Consider the following 27,875-nt stretch of genomic DNA (forward strand, 5'->3'; position numbering starts at 1 on the left):
TAGGAGCTGGAGACACAGGGTGAATAAAAGGAGCAAAGCCCTGTCTTTGAGGATCTTTCATCCTTATACTGGAGGCAAAAGATAAGTTTACATTTTAATTTAATAAAGGAAGGCAAGGAAACAGAGTGACTGGGACAACAGGGATGGTTTTTTGTTTGTTTTTATTTTTTTATTTTATTTTTTATTTTTATTTTTTTGGTAGAATGGTTACAAAAGACCTCTCTCAAGCAGTAAACTTTGAGCAGAGACTCAAATGAAGTAAGGGGCGAACCAGGAAGCTATCTGGAAAATGTCACTCTAGGAAGAGTAAACAGGTGTGAAAGCCCTAGATAGCAACCCTCTTGGCTTCGTTGAGGAATAGCAAGAAGATGCCCTCAATCCCCCAGTACGCACTTGAAATTGGGTCATTTCTTCTCATCTGAAGCCTAGAACAGTATCATGCTCCTATAGGCAAACAGAACATAGAGGCTGCGGGTGAGCTTTCTTCCCCTGTAATGCCCTGGGGCAACAGGATGAGCACCTAAGGAGCAGCTTAGATGCTCAGGGATCAGCATGACCCACATAGCGGTGGGGTCAGAGGCTCACTCGCCTCACTCCCTCAGAAGGCCCAGAGCTTAGGGTTAGAAATGCCAAACCCACCTGTCCCGCTCAAGCTGAGGACTTCAGAGCCTGGGAAGTGACATTCCTTGTCCTTCCCCAGACTACCAGGGACCAGGAGGAATGAGGACAGTTCCTCAACTTCTGTGTGTGTGTTTTGGATGTACTCCTGTCCTCCTCTGCTCCTCAGGATGTCTGACTCCTGGGAGTTTAATGTGTGTTCTTTGCCCCTGGCATTGTTTGTCTGGATTTTTCTGGCTCGCTGATGCCTTGTGTGGAAGGTAGCCAATTCCAGGTGTCATCAGTGTCACAGACAGAGGCCTATCAGCAGGCCCAGGAGGCACAAGACAACCAGGATTTCCCCTCTCCTTTCCCATAAATCACTGCCAGCCACACAGCACTTATCTTACAGGGACATTTCTGGAAAGTTGGCCACAAACTGCAACCAAGATATTTGAGTCTTAATCACAGCTGTTTAAGCAAACAATTCTACTTTTGCCTGGAAACACTAATGGGAACCATGGTTTATCAGAGTCAGCGCTTAAGTAGATGCATAAATTAACCTCTTGCCTGCTAACTTCACCCAGGAGAAAAGAGATTGGTTGGTGTGGCTTCCTCTTGACTAAAGGGACCAATACAATTTTACCATTGATGGTTTGGCTCTCTTATTTCTCCCTGTTGGTCTTAGTAAGTAAATATCAAAAGATACCCACTATTTTGCTTGTTTCTTGACATATTCTAGAAGATGGCAATTTGGCAGCATTGTCTGTATGTTACTGTGTGATTGCTCTGCAGATGTGGTGAAGGGATCTTATTCTCTCTTCAGGTTTCAGAAAGAGTTGTTTACAAAGAAGAAAATCATCAGAACCCAAGGCTATGGGCTACCTGGCAGGTGTAGATGGAGGAGAAAGTGGGCAGCACTGTGTCATCAAACACCAGACTGTGAAGTCTAGGGAAGAGAATTCATTCCACTAGCTAGCCACATACCCAGATCATCAAAGTTAGCCCTATCTTCTTACCTAGTAAGATGAAGGCAGATATACCAGTCTTCCTTACTCTATAAAGCTGCTCCAAGAACCATGAAATGGGATTTCATGAGCCAACCAGGAACACAGGTTGAAAACTATAACTCATAGCTATGAGCATGGACTTTGGAGCCAGAGAGAATTGGGGTGGAATGCCTTCTGACCTGGGCGGGTCATTGAACTCTGTGAGCCACACTTTGCTTATCTGTAAATGAAGGCTAGTATTTTCTCTGCAGGATGATTGTTAAAGAGCTGGAATTGTACATGAAAACCCCTAACAGTGTCTGGCATATAGTTGCCAGTAAAATAGTAATTCTGATTATCATAAATATAATGATTATATTCTACACAGATGTGTGCTGATAGGTCAAGACATGCTAACATTAAGGGCGTGGCGTGGTGGCTCATGCCTGGAATCCCAGCACTTTGGGAGGCCAAGCTGGGTAGATCACGAGGTCAGGAGATCAAGACCATCCTGGCTAACACAGTGAAACCCTGTTGCTACTAAAAATATGAAAAATTAGCTGGGCAGGGTGGCGGGTGCCTGTAGTCCCAGCTACCTGGGAGGCTGAGGCAGGAGAGTCGCTTGAACCTGGGAGGCGGAGGTTGCAGTGAGCTGAGATCATACCACTACACTCCAGCCTGGGCAACAGACTGAGACTCCATCTCAAAAAAAAAAAAAAAAAAAGAAATGCTAACATTATTCCTATCAGGCTTCACCTTTGGGATAGTTAAACAAACAAACAAAAAAGAAAAACATTAACCAGAAAAAATTTAAAAAAGCAAAACACTCCCAATATTAAATGTCAAGCTTAAAACCAACCCCACACACCAGCCAGAGAGCACCAGGTCTTTTATCTCACTCTACCACCACCACTGCGGCTCAGAGCACTCAGGGCCACATGTCATCACCAGAAAGCCTACAACTATGACAACCCAAAAGTCTGTTCCTCAATCTGGGGAGTATCCGGCATTTCCCGAACCCAGATCTAAAAGGGCCAGCATACCCAGGTTGCTAGGCCCGCAGAAAGGGCAGGATTTCCGCCCTAGCAGCCAGAGACCCAGTCTGGGAGGAACCTTACTCTGACTAAATAGATGTGAAAATGTGAACGCATCCAGGGCAGGGCTTGGACATCCTGAATCTCCCTCTCTTGCTGTTTTGCCTCTCATTGGTTATTCCTTTAAAGCCAAAGAATAATCAATTGGGGCTCTTCAGCACCAGGCTCCAAGACAATTACTGTCAGAAACCTGGAATGGAGAACTTGGCCAGTCGATATTTGTGTTACTTCCAACGAATAAGTAACATCCACTTTCATTCCCCCATGAAGAGTACCCGTAAGACTAAATTTGGAGCTTATCTGCAAACCTCCAGAACAAGCTTTTCCTTCCAACTCTGGTCTCTACCTGTGACCTCCCCAAAGCACCATCTCCCAGGTTTGTACAGAGTCACAGGGATTATTGCTGTCCTTCATCCCCAAGTCACATCTGTCCAAGACCTTTTGCTGTGGTTTTCAAAATGTCTTTGGCGAACATTTCCTCTGCTTCTTTCCTATCTTACTCCATGGCAGGGTGGCATGTCTAGACTGCCGAGCCTCCTGGCCGGTCTCCCAGGCACTAATTTCTTTGTGTCATTTATTTAGCCATAACCATCAGGATACTTTTCATTTAAGTGCATTAATCAGTCACCTCTCTGTGCCAGCCACTCAGCTGATCCAGAATCCACTTCCTGATGGAATTGTGACATGACTCGGGATCTTTCTCCCATTCTTATTTCTCTCTGCTCCCTTACAGCCACTCATTGCCCTAATAGGCAGATCCATGCTTTTTCTCACCTCTAGGTTTCATGCAGGCTTCTTTTTCCTGAGAGAATTTTGAAAGAGTTTTCCTAAAATGCTAACTCCTGTATCACAGCCTCTGTGCCCCTGCCTTCAAGTGGTACAGCATACCATCTCTGGACTGGAGGTAGATCAGGCCCTTTCAAATGCAACACTATTTTATAAATAAATCAATTTTCTCTGTTTTAAATTTCTTTAAAAAACTATTAAAAGAAAAAATAAACACCAGATAATTCAATTAACATTTTAAAAGTAATATTAACATAACATTATTTAATCTTCCTAACAACCCTATAAGGTACTAACTCTGAGATATATGTGTGTGTGTGTAAATGTGACATACCTATGTGATACATACAAATGTAATACATATATATATGTACTATAATACAGTCAGCCCTCTGTATCTGTGGGTTCTGCATCCATGGATTCAACCAATCTCAGATGGAAAATATTTTTTAAAAATTGTGTCTATACTGAACATGTACAGCCTTTCTTTCTTGTCTCTATGACTTAAAAAGTACAGTACAACAATTATTTATATAGCATTTACATTGTACTAGGTATTATAAATAATCTAGAGATAATTTAAAATATATGCAAGGATGTACATAGGTGATGTGCAAATTTATACAATTTAATATCAGGGACTTCAGTATATACACATTTTGGTATCTGAGGGGTTCCTGGAACGAATCCCTATGGATACCAAGGGAAGGACAACAGTATATACACACACACACACACACACACACACATACACATATACACACATTTGCATGTATATATATATATACACACCCAGACACACACATATAAATTCAAGGGGCCAGTTAGGTTATGTAACTGACCAGTCACTTGGGTAGAAATTCATGATGTGCTGAGAATAAATGTAAGTATTGATCCTATCTTTAAAGATGATTCTATTCCAGATGCTAAAGATTTTGCCCAGTGACTCAAAAAAGAAAATTCCTGACCTAATTGTCTTTCTCTTAGAACCTTTGTCTCCTTCTGGCAACCAGGCTTCAGAAAGGGAGAGGTATGTGTGTGTGAAAGGGAATAGCACTCTGAAAATCCGAGCCCAGTTCTAACACCTCACTTAACTAACACACCCACCAAGCAGAACACAGACACCTCCATGTGGCATCCTGCTGAAGGTAACATTTTCTGTTGCTTCCTTTCATCATTATTTTCCAGAGAGTTGTGTTCTTTTTTCTTATTTATTTATTTATTTTTTGAGATGGAGTCTTGCTGTGTCACCCAGGCTAGAGGGCAGTGGTGCTATCTCAGCTCCCTACAAGCTCCACCTTCTGGGTTTCAGCGATTCTCCTGCCTCAGCCTCCTAAGTAGCTGGGACTACAGGTGCCCACCACCATGCCCAGCTAATTTTTGTAGTTTTAGTAGAGACAGGTTTTCACCATGTTGGTCAGACTGGTCTCAAACTCCTGACCTCGTGATCTGCCCACCTCGGCCTCCCAAAGTGCTGGGATTACAGGCGTGAGCCACCATGCCGAGTCATATTCTTAATTGCAACTTACATTCTGGATATCTGGGGTCTAGTGCCTAGGTTTTTCTATGGCCATTTCTTACTTCAGCAATTTTGTAAAAGTACCAAGATCAATCCATCTTCTGCAGATGATAGGTTGATTCATTAACACTTCCCAAATGACTCTAGGGTCCCAAGAACACAGAGGACCATGTATAATAAATGGAAAACATCTTTTCATGGTGATTTAACATTGTTATGGTTGTTTTTAATGAAAGCACACCTGCAAAAATTTTGGCATGTCAAATCCTTAGATATAGAAATGGTTTCCTCCCCAAGGGCTACTCCCTCAAACTGTCACCACGGGTCATAAACAGCCTGGCTCAGAAGTGCAGGAAGACATTCCTTTTACAGCTGTAATCACCCACTGCTCCTGAGGAAGCCAGCAGCCTGAGCCCTACAAGAACTTGACAGAAGCCTGGAGCTGGAACTCACTAATTAATCGTTTGAATTTAAAAAGCCAAAGTCTTTCAAAACACCAGATGAGCACATCTCTGGCTCTGCTCCCGTCATAGGGTGCAGAAAAGTTTAAAGGGTTGTTGGGATGGGGTAGAGGTAATGATACCTGTTTTAGAGCATAGAACGTACAGACTGTGCTATAGGCCAACTTCGGGGAAGGAGGGAGAAAGGGAGCATGGGATCCCACAGGGCTAAGAAAACGAAGGTTGAAACAGAAAAGAAAAGAAAGGGAAGAGAAAAGGAGAGAGGGAAAACCAACAGTGGTATGATCTTCCAATCAGCATTTTAAGAGCTTAATAAAATGTGGTCAAATTCTCATTTCAAGCGCTGGACAACAGTTGAGTCTGGCCACTGCACCGTGAAAGGCTCGAACAGATGCCACCACTCTGACCTTAGGGTAAGCCTGCCCTCTTTGACAGCCTACTGTCTCTTTTAGACTCATTAGATCAAGTCGCACATGCCTGAAAAAATGATTCCATCATAATGTGATAGGGTGAAAAATTTTTCCTTCTAGATATTTGGTACAGCCACTCAGCCAGCAGACCTTTCCTGACAGGAATTCAGAAAGGCGCTGTAATGTGAACGTGCAAGTGCTTCATCTGTTCGCTCACTGGTTGAGAAAGAAATGGGGCCTGACGCCAGCTACAGAGATGAGGAGAACTCATGAGAGCTCTCCTCTACTGGGGGTGGCAAACAGGAGGTAAAATAATTACAGTGCTTTGGGACAAATGTTGTGAATGGAAATGTATCAAGGGGAACGGGAACGCAGGAAAAGCAGTCCCTGATGCTCTGGGAAGTGGATGGAAGGCCTAGCAGGGCAGGAGTTCATACGACTTGAGACTTCAGTGGGAGTCTCCCAGATAAACAAAGGGGGATGACGGGCAGGGCGTTGATGACGTGAAAGGGAACAGAAGGAGGTCAGGTGGGAAAGGCACGGAAGGCCTGGTGAGTCACGAGCAGAGGATTGGCTTTTAGTTCCAAGGCCAAGGGAGCCCATGAAGAGTTCTATGGAGGGAAATGACGAGATCCAATTTGTGCTTTTGAAGGGCTGCTATGCTGGCAGTGGGAGCACCAGGTCCTGGGAACACCCAGCCTGTGGCCCTGCCCTGATACCTGCGCAGGGTCCACTCAGGATGGGATTTGAGGGTCGGTGTGTCAGAATGTGCAACTCTTCACCCACCCCTAACTCTCCAAAGGGCTGAGTCTTGTATTTTTCAGACCACTGGTTGAGAGGTGAGTGGGAAAATTGGAGTGAGAAACACAAGAGGAGGACTTGAGCCTCGTGGTTAGATTGCTTCACAAGATAAAGTCCAGAGTGAAAGATGTTTTTCTTTTTTTTTTTTTTTAAGGCAAAAAGAAAGGTTTCTGGATGGTGGGCAGAGAAGTAGGCCATTTGGTGGTGTGGGAGGGCAGCTGACGAGAGAGTCACAGAAAAATCCTAGGAATGTGAGGAGTAGTGATGGCATTGGGGAGGGAAGGCAGGTTCTTATGTGTTGTTATGATCCAGTTACCGTCATTTGGTAGAGAATGGAGTTTCCTAGTAATTACTTTTGGAAATCACACTGCACTATATGACCCTGATGTGATTGGAGACTGAATTATGTGGACTACAATGTTTTAAAAAGTTGCAACACATATCATTTGAGTAGACTTACAAAAGAGATTGCCAAGCAAGAGTTTACATACCGGCTCGTTTTTGCCTCAGTGCCTCTTCACCAGCTGGTTCATATTCATGAAGACTCTGAAAAGAACATTTGAGAAAGTTGTCAATTAAGGTTAGAGAAGTCTTTTCACTGTGGCTCCCCGCTTAGATACCCCTAAATGTTGGAGCTGAGCTTAAGGCTGTGGACTTTGGGTTAGCACCGTGTGTCCCGTGGATGCTGGGCACACAGCAATGAAATGGTTTGGAAAATGAAGTGGAGTTGTTACTGTAGTGTGACCTAGGAATTCACTTTTTTTGACCAGTCTCTAGATCAGGAACAGAAGAAGTCACCATATCTGACTTTCTCAGAGTTCCTGCAGTTTGAATCCTGTCAAGAAATATAAATTATTATCATGTTCTAAACTTGTACTCTCTGCCTGACTTGAACTGAGTCATCCCAGCGACCTTCAAGACAAGTCTCACGACCTCCTTCTCAACATTCAGCCTGCCCCAACCCCAATCTTCCTGCTGTATTAGGGCTCTTTAACCACTGTGCATGCTTAGAAATTATTTTTCCTGAGTCTGATCCTTTTTCTCCTGGATGGTTCTATTGCTGGTTGCTGTAGTAGGAACTAAGAGAGCCTGCTCTAGAGTCAGACTGCCTGGGTACAAAACTGTGCCACTCACTTTGTGGCTTTGTGACCTTGGGGAAGTTACTTATCCTTGCTGAGCTTTAGGGTTTTTTTTTCCTGTACAACGGGAATAATAACAGTATCAACTTCATAGAATTGTTATGAAAACTAAGCAAACTACAGTATGGCATGTAGTAAGTTCTTAATACATTTTAGCTATTATTATACTGTGTGGTGATTAAAAGTAAGGACTCAGAAGACATTGAGTTCAAATCCTAGCTCCATCATTAAATGGATGTATGACCTTGGGCAAATCATTTAACCTTTCTGTGCCTCAGTCCTTACCTATAGAATGGGGATGAATATAGCTTATCTCAGAATGCTGTTGCGAGGATCAAATGATAGTACGTGTAAGGCACTGAAAGTAGTTTTGGTTACATGGTAAATGCTATTCAGGGAGGGGGCACCAAGATGTTCTGGGGGCATCATGCTGCAACTGCCACCTGCCACCTGGTGCGTTTCTGTGAAGTTCATCTCCTTCATTGTGTAGCTTTTTTTGTTAAAGAATAGGCATTGATCAGTTTCACTCATGGGCTCTCCACCAGCTCCACAGCTGGTAACAGAGCCTACCCTGTACCTTGACCCGACATGGATTTCCTAGCTGGTCCCTGCCTGCCTACAGGTTTTCCTGTGATATGTTTTCCACCCCAAACTCCCTTCACACTCAATAGAAAAGCTCCACCTCTCTGAAGCCTCCCAGATAACCCTGCCCACAGAGATCTGTGCTTTACCCTGACCTGCACGCATCCATGACCGCCACCTGGGGCAGAGCGCATTCTGCCATCGGGGTTGTCTACCACTGTTTTCTAGTTATCTCACGTCATCACAATGACAAACATAATACTTCCTAAGATGTATTTAACACCCTGTGCCAGGACAAGGGTAGATGCTGTTATTATCCGCATTTCACTAATAAGAAAGCACAGGCACAGAGAGGTCCAGTAACCTGCCTAGGATCACACAGACTTTAATGGCAGAGCAGGATTCAAACCCAGCTGGCTCCAGAGTCTGCACTTGCCCACACAGGCACTATATCATCTTATCAGCAGAGACCTGGGAAACTGCCTTTGTCTCAGGGAGTTGGTCTCTCTTCACCCAGAGCCGTTTCTCTCTCTGTCTGTATAACCTCTTCCTATTCCCTCCTCCTTTCCAGTGAACCGTTCCCTTGGCTGGTCTCCCTCCTCTTACTAAGTTACATTTTTAGGAAAAGATCAGATGTCAGCAATTTACCACTCCATGTGAGGTTTACCTGTTCCCCTCACTGATGCCCTTAGGAGGTACTGGTTGAAGAACGTATTAAAGTCAGTAGGAAATGAAACAATGAAAGAACCAAAAATGGAAAGAGGAAGAAAGTACATGAAGTCGTGAAACAAGTATCAAGTACTATCCTGTGTACTTGATGGTTCATAAATATTCTTGAAGAAATAAATAGAGGAATGATGGATGATGACTGGAATTTCAAAAGCCCAGTTGCTGCTTTATTTGCAGTGCAGTTATTTTAGATGTAATTGAATATGCAGGAATGGAAGGTGCAAAGTCAATGTATAGGACTGGTTCTGGCCCAGCTTCCCCTGGAGAATGCTTTGGCTTTCTGCCCAGGCAAAAGGAAGGTTCTTCATGCTTTCCAGCCTCCATCTTCTCTGGGGTCTGGTGGGGAGGAGGGAGTGGCCACTGGGAGCTTTCTCTGTCCGCACTTCAAGGCAGCAGTTAGGGGACCCATACAGTACAGGAGAACTTGATCACCAGTGGTCACCTTTGGACAGTTCTCCCAGGTTGAGTTTTCATTCTCTCTGCTTTTCAGTAGGACTAAAGCATTGGGGTCTTGTCTCTTTGTCTTGTCAGTTACATGTTAAAATCAAGGTATATTTCAATGATCTAATGTAGCATATTTCAACTCTTTGTGAGAATCAGGATCACTGGTCTCCCCTGCCCCCAATGTGATTCAGTACGTCGGGGATGAGGTGCAGAAAACTGCCTTTTCAACCAGCACATCCACTGACATGAGGCAATCTTTTAGAAACACTATTTTCTGAAGATTTTCTGAATCTTTATGGTGATTATCTGGAACTTTCAGGGCACATCTTTGCAAGTGCTGCTTCCACAGCTCTGTCACCTGCAGCCTCTTTGTTGTCCAGTGAGAGCAACCTACTTCCTATTTTAAGCCCTGCAATCATTGGAAATAATGGAGGAAAAAGCACACTGATGGCAATGAAGCCTCTCAGGAGGTGGGGTGGAGATGGTAAATGCCCTTGACCATCCCCAGATTCAAAGAGGTACAAAGATCTGGCTGCCAAGTCACGGGATCTGGATGTGAATAGAGCAAATGGTCGCACCAAGAAGTGAATCCCACAGTTTCAGAATTTTAGGCGATGTCATTCACTCCCTCGAATCCTCTGTTTCTTACATTATGAAAAATAGTAAGTGCTGAGGCACATCAGGTGCTCAGTGCAGTCTCTGGTAGTGGCGTGTGCCATGTATTCTGCTGGCCTGGGGCTCGTTGTGGACCAGCCTTACCGTCCTGAGTCCTCATGTCATCCTAGTTTGGGGAACTGTGGGACTCCAGCACTTGCCTTTCCTCTTACACTTTGGGTGCTGAGTAGAACTCACAAGGGAGCATAGGCTTGCCAGGGCTCCGAGTGCTAGGCAGTGTATTTACTTCAGACAAGAAAACAGATCTTCCAGTTGGACCTCCCTCTGCCAGCTCTATCTGTGTAGAGGTCCCCAAGGGACTGTCTGAGCCACAGTGGACAGCGCTGTCCAGAGAGAATTTCCTGAAGGCCAAGCTTCAGCCGGAAAAGACAAGGTCACCAATTCCAGGAAGTGCCCCACCTGTCGGACCTGATGACTTCACAAATAACTGTAGTGGGGGCAGGGTGGCCTGGAGTGGGGGTGGGTAGTCAGTCAGGAATGAGAGGTGGCCTTTTATTCATGAAGAAGAAAATTCCCAGGGAACAGGATGGCAAACGAGGAGGTAAACAAAGCCTCCTGCTTTCCCAAATCTTACGCCTACTCACCCAAGCCCTGCCACACATGCCTCTTTCTCTTGACCTGAAACCTCCAATTTAACATCTTTGCTTCTGTGTTTGAAAACTGTCTGAGCAAGAATCCTCTAGCAAAGTCTGCTCACATAAGCATATTCAGAGGGGTTTATTTGTATCAAAAGTAATCGCAAAAGCTGCAATGACTTTTGCACCAACCTAATACTAGAATATTAAAAATAACTACAAATGCATAGGCACTTGGGCTCTGTGCTAGTCACCGTGCTGTGGGTTGCATGTAGAACATTGAAGCCTCACAACAAACAGATGAAGGAGATATGATTTATGATTTATTCTCATGTAGAGGAAACAGACTCAGGGAAACGAAGAAAGTTGACAAAGTTTCCAAAGCTAATGAGAGTCAGAGCTGGGCTTCCATTCAGACGTGACATCAAAGTCGAGCATGTACAGCCTGTAACTCTAAGATGGTCACTGGAGCAGGATCCAGGGCAGCACGTCTGAAAGCCAACATCCTGGGCCCCACCCAGGCATCCTGAGCTAAAATCTGCATTTGAAGAAGGTCTCTGGGCAGATCCGTGTTCACGTGAAAGCTTGAGAAGCACTGGGCTATATCATCACCCTTTAAAAGCCCTTCACCCCACGTGTGTATATTCATGTTCGTAGGAACATTATTCACAATAGCCAAGAGGTGGAAGCAACTCATGTCCATGGATGGATAAATGGACATACAAAATATAGTATATATGTACAATAGGACATTAAAGCCTTAAAAAGGGGGGAAGTGCTAACACAGGCTACAACATAGATAAACCATGAGGACAATATGCTAAGTGAAGTAAGCCACTCGCAAAAAGACAAATACTATATGATTCTACCTACATGAGGTATCTAGAATCACCAAATTAATAGACAGAAATTAGAATAGTAGTAACCAGCAGCTGTCAGTAGAGAAGGAAATGAGGAGTTATTGTCAAGTGGGTATAGAGTTTGAGTTTTGCAAAATGAAAAAATTATGAAAATTAGTTGTACAATAATGTGAATACACTTAATACTACTGAACTGTATGACTAAAAATGGTTTCAAGATGTTAAATTTTATGTTAGGCATAATTACCACAATTCCAAAAACCAAGTCCTTCACCAGATGTTGCATACATGTGACATTTAAGATGGTAGAAGGTCAGTCATGGGAACTGGGTGGCAGCTTAGGGCAGTATAAACTGATCAGGCAGGCTCAAGTGCACTTTTCCAATGGAAGTCCTCAGCCTTTGGGTTGCATGAAGACATTATAACTTGAAGGGTAGATCTACCAAGGAAAAGTGGGGTCCTTTGAGGTGAGTGGTAGGAGCTTCCAAGGAGATGGAGTTCACATTCCACCAAGAGCCCTAGGTCAACTTATCCCCTGACCAGCCTTCGCCACCAGGCAGATGAAGGGGCTTTGCCAGGCCATCACTAGGAGGGCAGATGTGGCATAGAGAGAAGGCACTGCTGCAGCCAGAAATACTAAGAAATGCTAGAACAGAGGCAAAGCTAACACCATTGCTGAGATCGCCTCAGGCCCTGGCTTTTACCCCCCCTGCCTTGGATAGCCAGAGCTCTGCACTGACTATGTGAATTCACAAGAAGCTTAAATGTTTCCCTCCTCTATTTAAATGGGCAGGCTATTGTGTATGAGTGTACAGGTTATACCCTGCACACTGGGGTTTGGAACAGGAGACACACCATATATATCCCCCAAGTCATGAGAGAAATAAAGAAAAGACAAAGATAACCTAGGTCAGAAAATGAAAGAACCAAAAATAGAAAGAGGAGGAAAGTACATGAAGTCTTGAAACAAAATCCTGAAGGTAAGATCAAGCATTTTGAAAATGATATCAAATGGGAACAAATTATACAAATTTACTTGGTCAAGTTTGGTTTAAAAGAAAAAAAAAATCAAACACATGTTTACAAGAGAATCATAAAACAAAGTGGTATATAAAGACTTTAAAAAAAAGGACAAAAATCAGGCAAACACACAAACAAAAGCAGACATGACAATTGGAATAGCAGACAAATAATTAAATTAAAACATACAAAGCAGGACAAAGAGGGACATTTTATAATGCTAAAAATGTACCAGTGAATGTCTAACAACAGTGACTGACAAAAAAAAAAGAACTGAAATATGTAAAACAAAAAAGTGGAAAATACTACTACAATAAGAGAAACAATAACAGCAAACAGTTACATAACATTTCTTATGTGCCAGACACTGTTCTAGGGCATCTTAGAGATATGAACTAATTTAATTTTCATAAGAATAAAAGGAAATCAGTACTACTATTAGTATCGTTGTACAGATGAAGAAATTGAGACAGAGAGAATTACATCAGTCTCCAAAGATTCCCAACCAGTAACATGCCCTGTTTCCGGTGCAGGGAGAAGCCTAAGTAAGGAATAACCTGAAAATTACCATAAAGAATAAGGGGGTACTTATCCCTCCCTTTACTTAAGTTAAACTCTCCTTGACTTTCCAAAGACAAAACCACCTGAATAATTTGTCAGCAAAAGTCTTATATGATGTCTATGGTCCCTTCAGCTATATCAGTCTGTGATCATCACACACACACAGAGTAATGTCTTTTGGAATGTGTTCTAGCCTGATGTCCCAGTTAAAACAAATCCTTTAAGAACATACATTCTGCTCAATCCTCCAAATCTGCTTTGTTGTTATTGCTGTCAGTTTAACATAGTGGAAGCCTTAGGCCTAGTGGTTGCAATTTAGAGAAGGAAGGAACCCTGGGAGGTCTCTCTTGAAGCTACATTGATGTTCTCTTGACAACACCACTTATTTCAGAATATAGCAAGTGGTAGCCCAGCAAATACACTGACCTACAGTTTATATTCACCCCTTCTCCTTATATTTACCCTAGGTTTATATTCACCCCTTCTCCTCATTTGCAACATTTTTTCTTATGTGGCAATTATGGGAGGAAGTTTTTTTCCCTAAACTTTTTGTAGGAACTATTGTCAGTCAGGAAATCATAAAAATGTGACAAGAAAAATTACAGCACATATGCATATACTCACCAAAGGATGAATAGTAGACTCTAAATTCCAGTTCAGTGTAGCTTTGGAAGAATAAATCACAATAAACATGAGGCACAAAGTGGTCCTCTTTGGTGATTTCATGTCTTAAAGTTTGAGTTGGTTGGCCTGAAATGGAAATATGATGGTTTATTTCTGTATTTTATGCCGTATTTTAAATACAGCAATTTATTTCTTAAACAAGAAAAGAACTCGCAAGCCCTGTCTTGAAGGTCATCCTACACAAGAACCTTTTCAATAGAGACAGAAAAGGAAGAAGAAGCATGAAGGAATCAACTTAGCATTCTCTGCCCAGACCTTCGGGTGAAGAAATGGTCACAGTAGGGGAATGGGGCTTGAGAGGCTGAGAGTGGTGCCTGTAAATAGGACAAAGGCAGCAGATGTCTAAGTAAGAAATACTTACACATAATTTATGAACAAAAAGACTCAGAGAACACTACTCAGTTTTGCTACATGCAATATACTTCAGTATTTTCAATTCTATCGTAGAGTATCTTACCCCATTTTTAATTTAATTCTGGTAGTAACCCATTTAATGGACATCATGACCCATATTAATGGACTATGACCCATTAGTATGAGAACTGCTGGACTTGGTTATAAAAATATAAGTTGTATCTTATAGTATTATTTCATATTATAGTGCATAATATAGAATATTAGTATCATTATATATCCCATCTTATTTATTTATTTATTTTTTATATTTTGAGACAGGGTTTCACTCTGTTGCCCAGGCTGGTCTTGAATTCCTGGCCTCAAGCAATCCCCCTGCCTCAGCCTCCCAAAATGCCAGGATTACAGATGTAAGTCATCATGCCTGGCCTTATGTATTGATTTTTAAAAATTCCCTTTATAATGCTGATGATGAAAATAGCTTTTTGGTGATGAGAGGAATCATTTTTGCATTTAAAAAGCAGGGTGTCACATGGAATAATCTCCACCCTAGAAGGTCTGGAGACCAAGACAATCTACTTTGTGCACACTCCTCTCCTTATGGCTTTTCTATGCCCATGTGTTGCTGTGAAAAGAATGCTAGACTAAGAGACACAAGATATGAGTTAGGATCCAGGATTACTAGAAACTAACTATGTCCTTTGTAAGTAATTTGTCGTCTCTGAGTCCAAGTTTTCCCATCTGTAAAATGGGGATAATTGTACCTCTCCTAATTCTCTCACAGAGTTTTCTGAGACTCAAATGAGATTAAAGGGCACGAAGAACTCCAGAAATGCAGGCTGCAATAATTATTACTCTGATTGTCAATAGAATCCAGAATGCAACCATCCAGAAGGGCAGGCTTTTGGCTGGAGTGTTGCAGGGAGCGCCAGGGAAGCAATGGCCAGGATAACACACTGATAATAGGCAAGATTTACACGCCAGGGAAAATTGTATTTCAATCGCCAGCTGACAACTGCCACCTTTTCCTCTTCCTCAGGGGAAAACTGGGAAACTGATCCAATTTGCAAATTTGGCAATCAAACACATTTTTCAAATTCTGCAACTCAATGGTTTGAGGGAAATGCTTTGCAATTTAGGTTATAGTAGCTGTTTAACACCAGAAGCATCTGCTGTGGGGAAATCATAACAATGTCCTGCTTAATTTTCTATTGGAAGTTTTATCTTAGTTTTTGAAAGACAGTGTGCCCTTGTGGGTATTGTACAGGCTAATATAGAATGAGTCAGGTATTTATTTTGGAGGCAAAGTAGTCTTTTCAGGCCCCAACCTCTGTTGGTTCCCTACTGAGGCAGTTAATTAAGGAGATGAGACTTAGTAACTGAATAGTTAATGAGCCTCCCTTCAAATCTGATAACCAAGGAAGAACTCACATACTAGAAGGACTAGGGCTGGCTCCATATCTTTCTATGATTTCCCAATATTGGCAGTGCATCCTTTTTTTGGTCAGAGTTATCAAGAATTACAATGTTCCCAAATAGTCATGTCTGGCCCATTTGTATAGGCCATTGAACAATACTGTCCCCATCTTCCCCCACTCCCTGCCTCTGCTGAGATAATTTTTGATAAAGTAACATTCTTATCTATGTTGACTCATTTGTTGACAACAAGATCGCAAGCCAAAAGAAATGGAGATGTAGGAAGGACCCCACCAGGGAGAGGCGGGTGTTCTCTGGATGCAGAAGATGATACACAGTCATCAGTTACACAGCAAATGTCAGGGATTCTTCACTCAACAGAAAGGAGAAAGCCACCACTTTGAAAGAAAGGAAATAGTCCACATATTTGACAACCAGTATAGGCATGGACCTGACCAATGGGAACAGTGATACGAGCTGAAATTCACTTCAGCTTTCAGGGTTGCTGTCACACTTGGGTAGAGACCTAAAGACAAACTTTTCTTCAATCTGCATCATTAATCGTATAAACCTTCCAGCTCACAGGTGTCCGTACCTGTGAGGAAGCAAGCAAAAACTGTTTAACTTGGTCAATGGAGGGAAAAGTCTACATTCATCCAGTTAAAAACATGGAGCAATGTCCCACATTCAAGGCAATTTGTCTTCAGTAGGGCCCCTTTAATCCTAAATTCCCTAAAAGTTCATATTTCTTCTAAAATTCCTGGAGTAAAGGGCAAACAAAGGCTGAGAGACAAAGACAGAAACAGAGGCAGAGAGAGAAAGAACATTATCAGATGTCATTCCCAATCTCCTTCTCTTTTTACATTAAAATCCAGGACACTCTCTACTAAAACTCACCAAAGCTGGGAAATATGACCTAGCCCTCAGTATTAGCCTTGTGGCTCTGAGCAACTTCCTGTTCTCCTCTGACTCTATTTTCCTCTCTGTGAAGTTAGAAGACAGGGAGAGGGAAATAAAGCACAGCCTGACATCATATGCCAGGAATAAGTCATCAAGATTCTCAGCAACCCTGCATCTGGAGGATGAATGGTCTGGGTTCCCTGAAGCCACCATTAATGGCGTTCTCTTGCAAAGTGATTATGCACCAGGAATCTTCACTGTGGAACTGGCCTGTTCTTACAACTCTTAGAAACAACCAGTGCTGGCTGGATGTGGTAACATATGCCTGCAATCCCAGCATTTTCAGAGGGCAAGGAGAAAGGATCATTTGAAGCCAGGAGTTCAAGACCAGCCTGAGCAACAAAGTGAGACTCTGTATTGTATCAAAAAAAAAAAAAAAAAAAGTTTTTTTTTTGTAATTAGCCAGGGGCAGTGGCACGCACCCATAGTCCTAGCTACGCAGGGGGCTGAGGTGGGGAGATGGCTTGAGTCCATGAGCCCCGGAGTTCAAGGCTGCAGTGAGCTATGATTTCATCATTCTAGTCCAACCTCTAACAGAGTAAGACCCTATCTCTCAAAAAAAAAAAAGAAAGAAAGAAAGAATAAAGAAACAATCAGTGCTTAAGATCAGCTCTTCTCTTAGAAATCCTTCACCAGCCCTGAGATCAGAAAACTAGGCCTAGAAAGAGTTGGGTGTCTCAGAGCTAAGAGGTGGCTAGGAGCTGAGTCAGTCAGAACTCCAAGAGATCTACCAGTGATTCTCAAAATTTTCGCTAATGACATCCTCCGACAGTTGGAGCAACCATATATGATAGGATTGTGGGTAATAATTGCTGGTGGTTATTAATCATAATTGGTGGGTAATAATTGCTGGTGACAATGACTATAGGAGTCCTGTCTTAGTGGGTGCTCACTATGTTCTAGGCCTGCTGCTGAGTTCTCTGCAAGGGTTATGCCCTCTAACCTCTCAAGGAGCCTCTGATACTACTAAATTACTCCTACTTTTCAGATATGGAAATAGAAGCTTAGAAGGAAGACTAATTCACTGAGGCCACAAAGCTGATACACAGTAGTGGCAAAATTATAAACACAGCAGTCTATTCTCCTGAGAACAAGGTGTCATTTGAGCTAAGAGATCTTCTTGATGGGAAGTCAAACAACCAACCAACCAAACAAACAAACAAACAAAAATGGAAAACTTTATGGCCACCTGACTAGGCAACTGGAAACAAACTTCTAGCCTCATTTTGCCACTAATTAGCTGTGTGATGGGAGGCAAGTCACTTTATCTCTCTGAGCCTGTTTTCTTATCAGTAAATCCAGGGATTTGACTGCACTCAATAATTTCAAAATTCGGATGCAGGAGTTGGTCTCTTAAAGTCCTGTTACTATTCTAAGAGTCTAAAATTCTTCAGTTATTTCAACTCATTGCAGGCTCACTCAGGTTAACTTCTGAGAATAATCATAACTATCTTGCATTTATTCCCCCACCTCTGCCTTACTACACAGTCTAGGCCTTCTCTGCCCCTCATGTACACCATGGTAATGGCTTCCTTTCTTTACTTCTCTGCTCCCTCTCTACAGAGATGCAAGATGGATTTTCCTAAAGCACTCTTCTCACAACATTCCCTGTTCAATTTTTCCCTGCTTTCAGAATAAAGGAAATCACTTTCACTGATCCTCAAGGCTCTCTACAACCTGGAGTTTATTTATAAGAGTGAGCATATGTAATAAGCATCTATAATATTTTCACTACCAAAGTCAGTTGCTTTTTCATAAGTTAAAATAGTGCAAGAGATTTTCCAGTGCTCATGCAGAAGTAAAAATGCCAAGTCAATCTTTGAGAATTAATTTTGAGGGTGGACAGGAGTAATTACTGCCAAACAATTTTTCTGTGTTTCGCAAAACCAAAATAACCCTGTCATTTATTTGGTTTATTAAACTCCATCTTTTCCTGTCCCTTAACCCACACAATCATTGCATATTCAGATTCTACCCATCCTTCAATGCCCAGGCAGTAGGGCTCCCTCGCAGATGAAGGTTTCCTGATCTATCCAGTTCTAAATAGTCTCTATTTCCCCTGAACACCTACACACACTTAGTCTAGGCCCTTAGCCTTCCTGCTTGTATTATATGTATTGTCATGACTATTGCACAAAGTAAATCTATTTATTCCCTTATCTATTCATTTGTGTATTCCTTTACTGGAAAAAGATTTAATAAGTCCTGTTATATGTTAAGAGTTCTACTGAGTGAAGGGGAAGTAGCAGTAAATAAGACAATGGTCCCTGTCTCCATGAAGCTTAAAGTCTAATGGAGTAGATTAACATTATTAAAGAATGAATTATTCAATTCATTGTTTAACTATGTGAAAGTGCTACCGAGAAGAATAATCATAATATTAATATTTGTTGAGGACTTACTATGTGTCAGGCACTAAACCCAGCATTGACAATATTAAATCACTTAATCTTTACGATCCTAATGGGGTGGTTCCAGTATGATATCCAATTAAAGGGTACAGACCTAGTATGATATAAAATTAACTGAGCCACTGAGTGGTTAAATAACTTGCCTGAGATCACACAGCTAGTAAGTGACAGAGCCAGGATTTGAACCTAGAAAGTCTAACTCGAGAGCCCATCCCTTTAACCATTGCGCTGAACTGTTTACAAAAGGCTATACTAGAAGGACATGACCTAGTCTTCGGGATTTGTGGAAGATATTCCAGGGGAAGTATTTAATTGAGCTGAAACCTAAAGCATAAGTTGGAGTTAGCTAAAAACAACAGGGCACTTTGGAAGAAGGGGAAGAAGATGGTTCTAGGTGGAAAAAAAAGATCATGTGAAAAGGCCCTGAGGTAAAGAAAGAGCATGACGCATCTGAGGAGCTGCAAGCAGTCCAGAGTGGCTGGAACATGAAAAGAGAGCAGGTGAAGGGTACAAGGCAGAGCTGGTGAGGTGAGCAGAGGCCAGGGTGGGGAGGACTTGTCATTGCAACAATAGGATTAGGTAAGATTGGTTAGGGAGGCAATAAAGAGTAGATAAGTAGGCATAGGAACAAGTCCCACAGAATTCTAACAATCAAAGATCCAGTTAAGAAAGATGATAAAGCCGAGATGATTGGAAATTGGGAAGTCCTAATTAGGGAAAAAGAATCAGGCTGGCAGGACCAGGGGACAGCAAAAATCAAAAGCAGATAAGCTATAAGTCTGCCCTTCTTCATGGTCCATGAACACATAGCTTTCCTGTACAAATAACTCACAATCTTCCTGTGCCCAACTTATGACCAGACCCTTGGCTGATTAAAAAAAACGCAAGTTAGCTCACTGCAACCTTGGCATTATCAGTACTACACAAAGCCCTGTTCAGCACACAATAGAAGCAACATTCTGTAAAATCCTTAGCAAGACTGTGTGTCGTTATAGTCAGCTTCTTTTTGCTGGCCTGTCGATGGCATCCTTGCAACATATTTTCATACTTTTTCTAATAAATCTGCCTTTCTTTACCTACAACTGTCTCAGTAAATTCTTCTTAGTGCTCCCATCACCAGCTCTACATAGTTGCTAACCACCAGAGACAGGAATGAAACCAGAGAGGCAGGAACAGGAGAGAAACAAGGCTAGTGGAATCAAGGAAACCAGGGAAAGTCAAGTTTTAAGAAGAAGGGGGCCAGGAACGGTGTCTCACATCTATAATCCCAGCACTTTGGAAGGCCAAGAGGGGTGGATCACCAGACGTCTGGAGTATGAGACCAGCCTTGCCTAACATGGTGAAACCCCGTCTCTACTAAAAATACAAAAATCAGCCGGGCATGGTGGTAGACACCTGTAATCTCAGCTACTCAGGAGGCTGAGGCAAGAGAATTGCTTGAACCCAGGAGGCGGAGATTGAAGTGAACCGAGATCACTCCATTGCCCTCTATCCTGGGCAACAAAAGTGAAACTCCATCTCAAAAAAAAAAAGAAGAAGAAGAAGAAGGAAGAAGAAGGGGGTGGTCAACTATGTCCAGTGGTGCCAAGAAGTCCATTAAGGAGGAGACTGATATTGCTCATTGGATTTGGAGACATGGTATGCTCTTAGCAAAGGAAATCCCATTGGGATGGTTGGGTGGAAATTGTATTGGGAAGAGTTGGTGAGTACATGACACCCACGAAATCTGTTTGTAAACTGAAGTAGAGGGTGAAGGTTCTTCCCACATGTAAGCTGCTTAGCTTTCACATCTACACAGTAGGTGATGTTATACACATAGCTTTCTCTTTAAGAAAGGAACTAAGTGTATTAGTACAATATCAAGGGAAATCATGCCTCTTACTAAACCTTGGCCTGTAGCTGGCTAACTAGACACACCATTGTAACCTTTGAAAAAAGCCAAGGGCATATACCCTAATGTCCCCCAAACCTTGTGTTCTGGGATACAGACTATGCTCAGGCCACCCTTTTGCAAACATACACTTATCAAAATAGAGACTAAATGAACCTGAAAGGAGATGAGCACATATAAGCATTCTACTACTAAAGAACAGAGTTACTCTTAATGGTGGATGATAGATGGCAATGCCAACTTTCAGGAGGACTATCATTGCAAATTTTATTGTGATTATTAGTCTGCTCATCTCCATGAGATACAGAGTTGCAATAAGGATAGAATGTCATCAGTAACCTACTCCCTGAACTGTAAAAGTACAGATTAAAAACCCTTAAGTGTAACTTTAAGAGCCTGCCTTCATAAATCTGTATTTTCAGTTGTAGAGGTGGTAAGACTTATCTTTGCTGACCTTATTTGATTAGATGATTCATCTCTTGCACAAACAAAAATATAAGCTAAATATTTATTTAACACAAACATGGGACACAATACCAATTAAAGAACTGCCTTGAAGGTATTTTTTTTTTCTATTTAATTTTCCATTGCCTTGAAATCAGGCCCTGCAGCAGCATTGTGTCACGGCAGTTCAGTACTATCAGATTACAGGGGAACATTTGTTTGTACACAATGGGATCAAGTTTTCCAAAACACACTGCACATGTGGGCGGCGTTGATAACCTTTTATCTGTCTTTTCTTGTTGTTAAGTCACTGTGGGTCTTAGTCTTTAAGCAAAAGATTGCCATCTGTATGAAAACATTGAGTTCCTAACTGCTCTTATCTAGTCTGTCTTGCATTAATTCACCATGTGGAGGGGTTTCCCTGAGCCCTGGCAAAACAATGCCAGGGGTGCATTCCAATTGCAGACAGAGGGAAGCCCTGTGGAATGAGTCAGTTTTGTTGTTGCTTTTTTTTTTTTGAGACGGAATCTCACTGCGACACCCAGGCTGGAGTGCAATGGCATGATCTTGGCTCACTGCAACCTCTGCCTCCGGGTTTCAAGCGATTCTCCTGCCTCAGCCTCCCAAGTAGCTGGGACTACAGGTACATGCCACCATGCCCGGCTGATTTTTGTATTTTTAGTAGAGATGGGGTTTCACCATATTGGCCAGGCTGGTCTCGAACTCCTGACCTCAAGTGATACACCCGCCTTGGCCTCCCAAAATGCTGGGGTTACAGGCGTGAACCACTGCACCCAGCCCAGTTTGTTGTATATTCAAATATTATGGGAGAAAAATTGGCAAAGCTCATTTTACATTAGGTTGTTCTCAAGTCTCACAGTTCTGTGGTTCTACCATGTATCAGGTAAGATCCAAAATAATACTTGACTATTTTAATAATAATAACAATAATGGACCAATCAGAACAATCTCTGTCCACTGTGCAGGAGCAGGGCCTGGGGGTCTCCTGCTGGGCCAGACCTTAGCAGTGTCATTGCTGGATCATAGGGAAGTCTGTGGAGGATCCCAGGAAAGGGAGTGGATGGCTAAGGCAGAGGTGGGGAGGCAATGCAGGGGCTGGAGGAAGCAGTTATTCGCAATGTGACTTAAAATATTCCAACATTACAGTAACTGCCAGGGCCACCTTAGGCTTCTGCACTTCCTCCCTTTATGGCCCCCATCCATTCCATCTCTCTGAGAAATGGCTTTGCTGTCCTTAGCCTGTTACTTCTCTTCTAAATCTTCATTTCCTTCTCTAGGGATTTTGTTAGATTTTGACCATATAATGTGTGTACTACTTAGAAAGAAAAAAAAAAAACAACAAGTATTACTTTATCCCCCCACCCTCAACCCCAAGAAATACAGTACCCTGAGAAGTCCTTGCTAGTTCAAGATTTCCTTACTCTGGACAGTTTGACTTTAGTCCTCACCTCATTATGAAAAGTATTCTGTAGAGGCAAACCCATAACATTTGCCCCAGTCCTCACTCTCCCTGGCCTGCGGTGGGTACCTGCTCCATTTGTGCATGGCCTCCTCCTCTGCAGGGCTACCTTTCCCTTTCCCTCGGGTTCTCAAGGCTCCCGAGCTTATGCCTTTTCTCCTCCTATGCTCCCATCCTCATCATCCTGCAGCTGCCTCACTGTGCGCCCTGCCAGATACCTCTCCTGGGACTACAGCTCTTCTCTCTTGACACCTTCTCATAGTGAGCTCATTCACTTCCATAGTTTTAATTATCAGTTTACGTGAGAACTCCCAGAACTGTATTTCCAGTCTCTGACCTTTATGGCATATTGCTTCTTTTCTTGTCCCCAAAGATATCTCTTTCCTCTGCATTCCTATTTCCCCTCTTTGCTAGATATTAGGCAAGCCTTTTCAACTATACTATTTCCACTTGAGTGTAAATTCAGATCATCGAAAACTGAATTTGTCTCCTCTCCCACTGCTCTCTCCTAAGTCATCCCTTCCCAGATTTGCCAACTCTTGGCTTCATTCTCCAGTTTCCTAGGCTCACAGCCTCACAGGTATCCTTGGACAAAAGAAGCGGTACGGAAGTAGAAGCAGCAATTCGACCAGGCACTAAGTCATGTTACCTGCTGCTGATGTGCTCAGAGCCCCTCATCGGTTTGGATATTGTCATCTCACCACACTGGTTTGGACATTGGGCCACCACATTGGTTCGGACATTATCATCTTACCTCTAGATGGTTGCAATAATCTCCTGAATGGGCCCCTCCCTCCTTTCTTCCCTGATCAATAATCCAACACAACAGCAGGGAATTTATTTGCCCAGAACACTATTCTTCCTAAATTGTGGCTGTGTGTCATATTTAAATACTTTAAATGTTGCAGATGCCCAGAGAATATTTAAGCTAATTCACCAGGCAAGCATGATCACCATGACCCAATGTAAAATGAGCTCTATCAATTTTTCTCCCATAACACTTGGGTATAGAACAAACTGACCCACTCCCAGCTTTTATTGTATCTTCTTTCGTCATAAATATTAACAGAAAATACTGGTGGAATGCATTGCTACCTTGAAGCTTCTTCTCACACTATTCTTGGCAGCTGAAATGCTCTGTTTCTCCTTTCTAAGCTTTACTCATCATTTCAGGTCTTGCTTATTCATTCGGTAACAACAATTGCTATCATTTATCAAGCACTTGCTGTGTGCCAGACACTTGCCATATGGCAAGCATTAGGTTAAGCACTACACATGCACTAGACTCATTTAGTCCTTATAATCCTGTGTTTTGAGAAGTATCATCATCTTCATTTTACAGATGAAGAAACTGAGCCGTTGCTAAACAAACTTTGAGCTTTGGCTAAATAAACACACTTGGCAACTGGCCAAGTTTGTCTCCAAAGCCTGAACTCCGATCTTCATGGCATATTGTCTCTTATCTTGTCTTCCCCAGAGATATATCTTTCCACTGCATGCACTGCATTTCTCTCCTCAGCTACTCATCTGGTCCTGCCATGTGGATGACTTTTCAGCACTGTGTGTTTTTCATGCCTAGCACAGCAATTAGGCATATGGACTCTGAAGTCAGACTGCCTGAGATAGAATCCTAACATGCCTCTATTTGCTGGCTTTTTGTCTCAGGTAATTAACTTTTCTGGATTCCCCTATCTGTAAAATGGGGAGTATGATTTTATCTGAGGCATAGGATTATTGGAACAACTAAATGGGTTAACAATCATCTTTATAAAACACTGAGTAAGGTGCCTGGCACGTAGCAAGTACTCGATAAATATTGTTTGTTATTTCTCCTAATGCTATCCCTCCACTAACCCTCACACACAGGCCCATGTGTGTGATGCTCCCCACCCCGTGTCCATGTGTTCTCATTGTTCAACTCCCACTTATGAGTGAGAACATGCAGTGTTTGGTTTTTTCTTAGAAATACCTAATGTAAATGACGAATTGATGGGCGCAGCAAATCAACATGGCACATGTATGGCTATGTAACAAATCTGCACATGCACATGTACCCCAGAACTTAAAGTATAACAATTAAAAAAAATCAGTCAAAAAAAGTGTTTGTTATTAAAATTCTCAATGCCTGTAACCTGCTTTCCACTAGGAGTCTAAGTTGATTAAGAAGAAAGGTTCTCTGCCTTTGCAATTCCACAGCACTTAGCAAGTCACTCCAGAGTAGGTGATTCTACTAGGCTGTAATTTTAAAGATTTCACATTGGCGATTATCTTTTAGGAAATAGGGAAGATTCCAATTATTTTAACCATCATGACCAGAGTCACACCATGTGATCTGAAGTGTTGAGCTGATAAGTAACTTGTGAATCATGGTGTGCCCATAGCTAATATGTATATTTAACTCAACCATCCTTATTAGAGCACCTACTCTGTGCAGAAACTCATAGGTCCTGGGGAAACTGACATAAATACTGAACAGGCTCTGTAGCCCTCTCTATCAAGGAGACAAACATTGCACTGAAGAGAGATACTAACTTGAACTGTATCAAGAAATGTCAGTGGGGAAAAGGCTGTAGGGGAACATGTTATAATTAAAAAACAGCTGTGACTTATTGTCTATTCATATTTAGTGCAACCCAGAAAGTGGCAGCCCATGCAAAGGATAATTAGTATTTCTTTTTTCCCCCTTTCTCTTGGGATTGGGATACAACATGGCAAAATGACCTTGAACAAAAAGTATGATCCGATAGTCATCTGGCATTAGAAAAGCACATCCTGTTTATCTAGAACATTTAATCTGCCTTTGTAAAATCTGCAAGTCTCAGGGAGCCTACGTATCTACAGTGAAGTCAGCAGGGATGTTCCAATTAAAACTGGAAAGTCAGTGCCATTGTTGGAGGTGTCGGAAATCTCTTCATTCTGACGTGCAGATGTGTCTGCTCCTCCAAAAAACAGCAGCAGCCAGAATTCTAATGATCTGCACTACTGCTGACACTTTTGGCCCTAATTTCTTGGCTTCATAAACAGCCGTTGCTTCTGCTTCTCAGTTTAGCCACTGTATCTCACACAGCCAAGACTCAGTGAATCTCAACCCCAGCTGCCTTATAGAATCACTTTGGAGATTAAAAACAACAAACAAACAAAAAATCTAACCATGCCCTGGCCCCATCCTCGGAGATTCTGATTCAGTTTCTCTGGCAAAGTGTCTTGACATTGTTTTCTTTTTGTTAAGTTCCTAGGGTGACACTGATGGACAGCAGGTGACAGAACCTGCTAATATCTGGACAAGGCAATAGTTTAGTCTAACTTTAGATTCCCAGCAAAACATCTACCATGTGGCTACAAAGCTGACAGAATCCAGTCAATCACGTTAATTCTCTATTCCACTTGACTTTTATCCTCATAGTACTGACAAAAACAATGGGACTGCAAAGACAGCAATCTGAGTTTCTTCTCATCTCAGTCCTCCAAAAAAATTCATTGTGCCATGTGAGGAAAATAAATTAACCTCTGAACCTCTTGTTTTTGTATTCCATTAGATGAGAATAAGTTGCCTGCTTTACCTGTGACATGGAGAAAGAAGAGGCATAAAAGTCTTTTGATAGCTAAAAAGTTGCATATAAATACAAGAGATCGAATGCATAATATTTAGGAGGAGACAGATTAGCCTCATTAACCTGAGGAGGTGGGACCCCATGGGATATTTTTTAACTGCTCCAAAATGCCCCCAAGTACCCCATAGCACAGTAAGTGAGGTTACTATATCACAGTCAATAAACCCACACTCAGTGAGTGAGGCAGTGTTAGTCTACAGGACCTCAGTGGAGGTCTCTCATGTGGCTAACACTGTGCACTAGGAAGAAATGATTCATCAGAGTAGCCAGAGATCTGGAGAAGGGACAAAGGCAGGCAAATTTTACAGAACGTCCAAAATCATCAAGGCCTAATGGCCCTATAGTTTGGGGTAGAGAAATCCTGTGAAGAACAAGAAAATATGAAATAGCTACTGAAAGTGTTAGTAATTATTCTTGGATTTGACATGGTTTATTTATACCTTTTTCCCAAAGACTCTCTCCATAAGCTGTGTCAACTTGTTCACAGTGATGTTTTCCTTATTTCCTGTCTCTTAACATTGTTGGTGCGGAGGGGAAGGCCACCTTTTTACAGAAGACTAAAAGAGATGGAAAATGAACCCATCTGTTAAATGTATTTATTATCCACTGAATAAAAGGGCAGTCTCTCCTATCTTTACCTTCTCTGGGCCATTAGCTATTATCTATCTAGTTAATTTCCTGTTATTTTATTTTCTCCCCTTTCATTTCTAGAATAAGAAACCTCTGGTGGCCTTCAAGGGAAAACCCCAAACCAGTAACTGGTAAATCTAGAATTTAATCCTTAGGAGGTTATTATTAACATTATTAATTATCAAAGCCAAAACCAACACAAAATAGTAATGGTAAACATGAGTAAAACTCTTTTAGACTTTTCTAAGAGTTAAAAGCGCTATTCATGTTTCCCATGCATCATTTTATCCTTTCACTGAGAGGAAGGAATTTAGGATCATCACATGAACTTGACAATGAGAATTTACTGTACTCCTGTGCCCCAGCTTGTCCTAAGAGCTCAGAAGAACAGAAAATAAAGCCCTTAACTGGTAACACAGAAAACAATTGATAGAGTAATCTTTGGGGAGGGGAAAAGATTGTATATTGGGGGTGCAATTGAAAACTGTTAAGAGAAGACCCGTTGCAGTGGCTCACGCCTGTAATTCCAGCATTTCGGGAGGCCGAGGCGGGTGAATAATCTGAGGTCAGGAGTTCGAGACCAACCTGGCTAACATGGTGAAACCTCATCTCTACTAAAAATACAAAAATTAGCGGGGTGTGGTGGCAGGTGCCTGTAATCCCAGTTACTCAGGAGGCTGAGGCAGGATGATCACTTGAACCCAGGAGGCAGAAATAGTAATGAACCAAGATCGTGCCACTGCACTCCAACC

At 42.2% G+C, this 27,875-nt stretch overlaps 1 protein-coding gene across 7 annotated transcripts in view; it reads right to left on the bottom strand.

The window, feature by feature from the left end:
- Positions 1-27,875, bottom strand: part of ADGRF5 (adhesion G protein-coupled receptor F5) — a 103,831-nt gene that overhangs the window by 41,209 nt on the left and 34,747 nt on the right. For 6 of the 7 annotated variants that reach the window (XM_033217385.1, XM_033217389.1, XM_033217387.1 and 3 more), the window contains exons 2-3: positions 13,867-13,992; positions 7,149-7,203 (exon numbers count right to left, since the gene is read on the bottom strand). In XM_033217385.1, the coding sequence (XP_033073276.1) occupies positions 7,149-7,203; positions 13,867-13,968 (157 nt within the window). In that variant the 5' untranslated portion in view covers positions 13,969-13,992. Of the gene's footprint in view, positions 1-7,148; positions 7,204-13,866; positions 13,993-26,933; positions 27,051-27,875 lie in introns of all 7 variants that reach the window. The other variant, XM_033217386.1, reaches the window with a different exon arrangement.

This window comes from Trachypithecus francoisi, unplaced genomic scaffold (assembly GCF_009764315.1).
Source record: "Trachypithecus francoisi isolate TF-2019V2 unplaced genomic scaffold, Tfra_2.0 Lachesis_group10, whole genome shotgun sequence".
In the NCBI taxonomy this organism is placed as follows: domain Eukaryota; kingdom Metazoa; phylum Chordata; class Mammalia; order Primates; family Cercopithecidae; genus Trachypithecus; species Trachypithecus francoisi.